General features: G+C 46.4%; 1 protein-coding gene across 1 annotated transcript; it reads left to right on the top strand.

The window, feature by feature from the left end:
* Positions 1–252: 252 nt before the first annotated feature.
* Positions 253–2,363, top strand: kcnk15 (potassium channel, subfamily K, member 15). Its single transcript, XM_083520964.1, has 2 exons — positions 253–790; positions 1,284–2,363. The coding sequence occupies exons 1-2, from the start codon at positions 499–501 to the stop codon at positions 2,171–2,173; spliced, it is 1,182 nt and encodes a 393-aa protein (XP_083377090.1). The 5' UTR covers positions 253–498; the 3' UTR covers positions 2,174–2,363.
* The last annotated feature ends 373 nt before the right edge of the window (positions 2,364–2,736 follow it).

Below are 2,736 nucleotides of genomic sequence, written 5' to 3' on the forward strand. Positions count from 1 at the left end.
CCGTTTGCTTTGTAGGCTAATTAATCGTTTAATTGCTTGGCTGTTTAATTATTTGATTGATTGGTCAAATAAATGTTTGATTGGTTGGTCAATTAACTGTTTGATTGGTTGTTCATAACAGTTTGATTGGTTAATCGATTATACTTTTGAACGTTGGTCGAATTAACCGTTTGATTGGTTGTTCAATTAACAATTTGATTGTTTATTCGACTGACCAATTTATTGGCTGACCGATTAACCGCTTGATTGGTTGGCCGATTAATCGTTGATTCGAAGTATGTATGTATAGTATCGAATATTTGACTTTTTTTCTTGTTTTACTTCTCTGCAGTCATCTGACTGCATCACTGACAGCTAACTGCAGCCTCTGAGATGAATGTCATGCATAAGTTTGGTTGATTCATCAATTAATCGATCGGCCGCGGAGGTTACTGCTCTTAGTTTCCGACCTCGATTCTCTCTCTGTCTCTCTGGCTGTGTCTCTGTCACCCTTCTGAGATGAAGAAGCTCAGGAAGCAGACGGTGCGGACCCTCTCTTTGATCCTGTGCATGTTCTCCTACCTGCTGGTCGGCGCCGCCGTGTTCGACGCGCTCGAGTCGGAGTCGGAAAGCGCGCGACGGCGCGTGTCCGAGCAGCGGCGCGCGGAGCTGAAGGCGCGCTACCGCTTCACCGATGACGACTACCGAGAGCTGGAGCGCGTGGTGCTGCGCGCGGAGCCGCATAGGGCCGGAACGCAGTGGAAATTCGCCGGATCCTTTTACTTCGCCATTACGGTCATCACCACAATAGGTGTGTGCACACACACGCACAAACACACAAACACACACACACACACACACACACACACACACACACACACACACACACACACACACACACACACACACCAAATAATAAACCCACCACACTAATACTAAATCCTGATGTAGTATCAACATCTCAAAATGTTGCTATGATGGTTCTGATATCTAACAATACGAGGAGGAGGAGAAGCACAACGTAGAGTAACGTAATGGACAGTAATGAGGACATCTTACTTGTGAAATGTTCACTCCTCCTCTGACCCTTCAGACTCTAAATCATCAGACACTTCTTCTGAAGGAACTAATGACAATGAGACCGAAGAGCCTGAAAGTGGTGGAACTGTTGATCCATGCCAATAAAATGTGTATTTGTGTGTATTTTCCACAAAATCTCCAGATGATTGATGATGCAAGCAGGACGTAAGAATGTAAATTTCTCCTCTGAGTTAAAATTCACTCCCTGTATTTTTCCCCTGCAGGTTACGGTCATGCAGCTCCAGGAACGGACGCTGGGAAGATCTTCTGCATGTTCTACGCTATTCTCGGGATCCCTCTCACTCTAGTCATGTTCCAAAGCCTGGGTGAAAGAATGAACACATTTGTACGCTTCCTGCTCCACCGGGGGAAAAAGTGTCTCCGTTTTCGGCTTACTAGCGTGTCCATGGAGAACATGGTCCTCGTGGGCTTCCTGTCCTGCCTGGGGACGCTGTGTTTGGGCGCGGCGGCTTTCTCGCACTTCGAAGGCTGGACGTTCTTTCACGCCTACTACTATTGCTTCATCACGCTCACCACCATCGGCTTTGGCGACTTCGTGGCTCTGCAGAAGAAAGATGACCTCCAGGAACGGACGCCGTATGTCGTCTTTAGCTTCGTGTACATCCTGGTGGGCTTAACGGTGATCGGAGCCTTTCTCAACCTCGTGGTGCTGCGGTTCCTCACCATGAACACAGAGGAAGAACGTGAACGAGCATCATTAAGGAGAAAAGAACGTAACCTAGGGGCTCTGGCTGACCAGAACAGCCACAGCACTCTTTTTTTGGAAGAAGGGACGAGTTGCACTAACCTTATCCCGTCTCCGGCGAAAGAATTCTATCGCCGTCCAGCTCTTCCTCGCCCTTCGAGTCCGGTTCGCCAGCGCTCACGTCTCAATTCTCTCTGCTCTTGCTGTTATCGCTTCGATTTGTGCCCCAGTCTCATTCCATCTCGACCCGGCTGCAACATGGATTTGGTTTACTACAGTTCCATTTCATATCGGATCCACGGAGGTTCCTTTACCAGGGAAAACACAGGATTTTCATCCCCAGGAAGCACCCTGTCTCCTGGCTACAGTTTCAAAGACCTGCCCCGCTTACGGAGGAAGTCCATTTGATTGTTCAGGAGCATTAAAAGACACAATTACAGATTTGAAAGATAATTATATTTATATATTTTTGTAGCAAACACACACAAAAAAGATATTTCACTTAGCATAAGATTCTCTGCGTGTCTGAATGTTGATAAATAGATCTGTGTACGTTGCATTCGTTCAATTTCATATTAAAAGCAGGAAATGGACAAAATAGCAATTTTTTATTGTTTCTGTGCACAAAAAAGAGAAACTCACTTATTCCTTTATTATTCCTAACCAGAATGTAAAAGAGAATTTCATTTGCTCTCTTTTCTAAGGAGGAAATGTCCACTCTGGAGTCATTTTCTCAAATGATAAATAAAATAACACAAACTAGAACAAGATATTCAGAGATTGCACAAAATCCACAGTAGTAGAATGTGATGGCATGGCAGAGCAGGGCAGGGCGGGGCGGGGCAGGGCAGGGCGGGGCGGGGCAGGGCAGGGCAGGGCAGGGCAGGGCAGGGCAGGGCAGGGGTAGGGTTATTTTGCATTTTGAGTGTGTTAGAATTCCAAACCTAACCCCTAACCCTAACTCCAAACCT

Source organism: Silurus aristotelis (genome assembly GCF_946808225.1).
Source record: "Silurus aristotelis genome assembly, chromosome: 19".
NCBI classification, from domain to species: Eukaryota; Metazoa; Chordata; class Actinopteri; order Siluriformes; family Siluridae; genus Silurus; species Silurus aristotelis.

Coding starts and splice junctions, on each gene's coding strand:
- kcnk15 (XM_083520964.1), top strand. CDS start 499: ATGAAGAAGCTCAGGAAGCAGACGGTGCGGACCCTCTCTTTGATCCTG. Junction 791..1,283: donor TACGGTCATCACCACAATAG/GTGTGTGCACAC, acceptor TTTCCCCTGCAG/GTTACGGTCATGCAGCTCCA.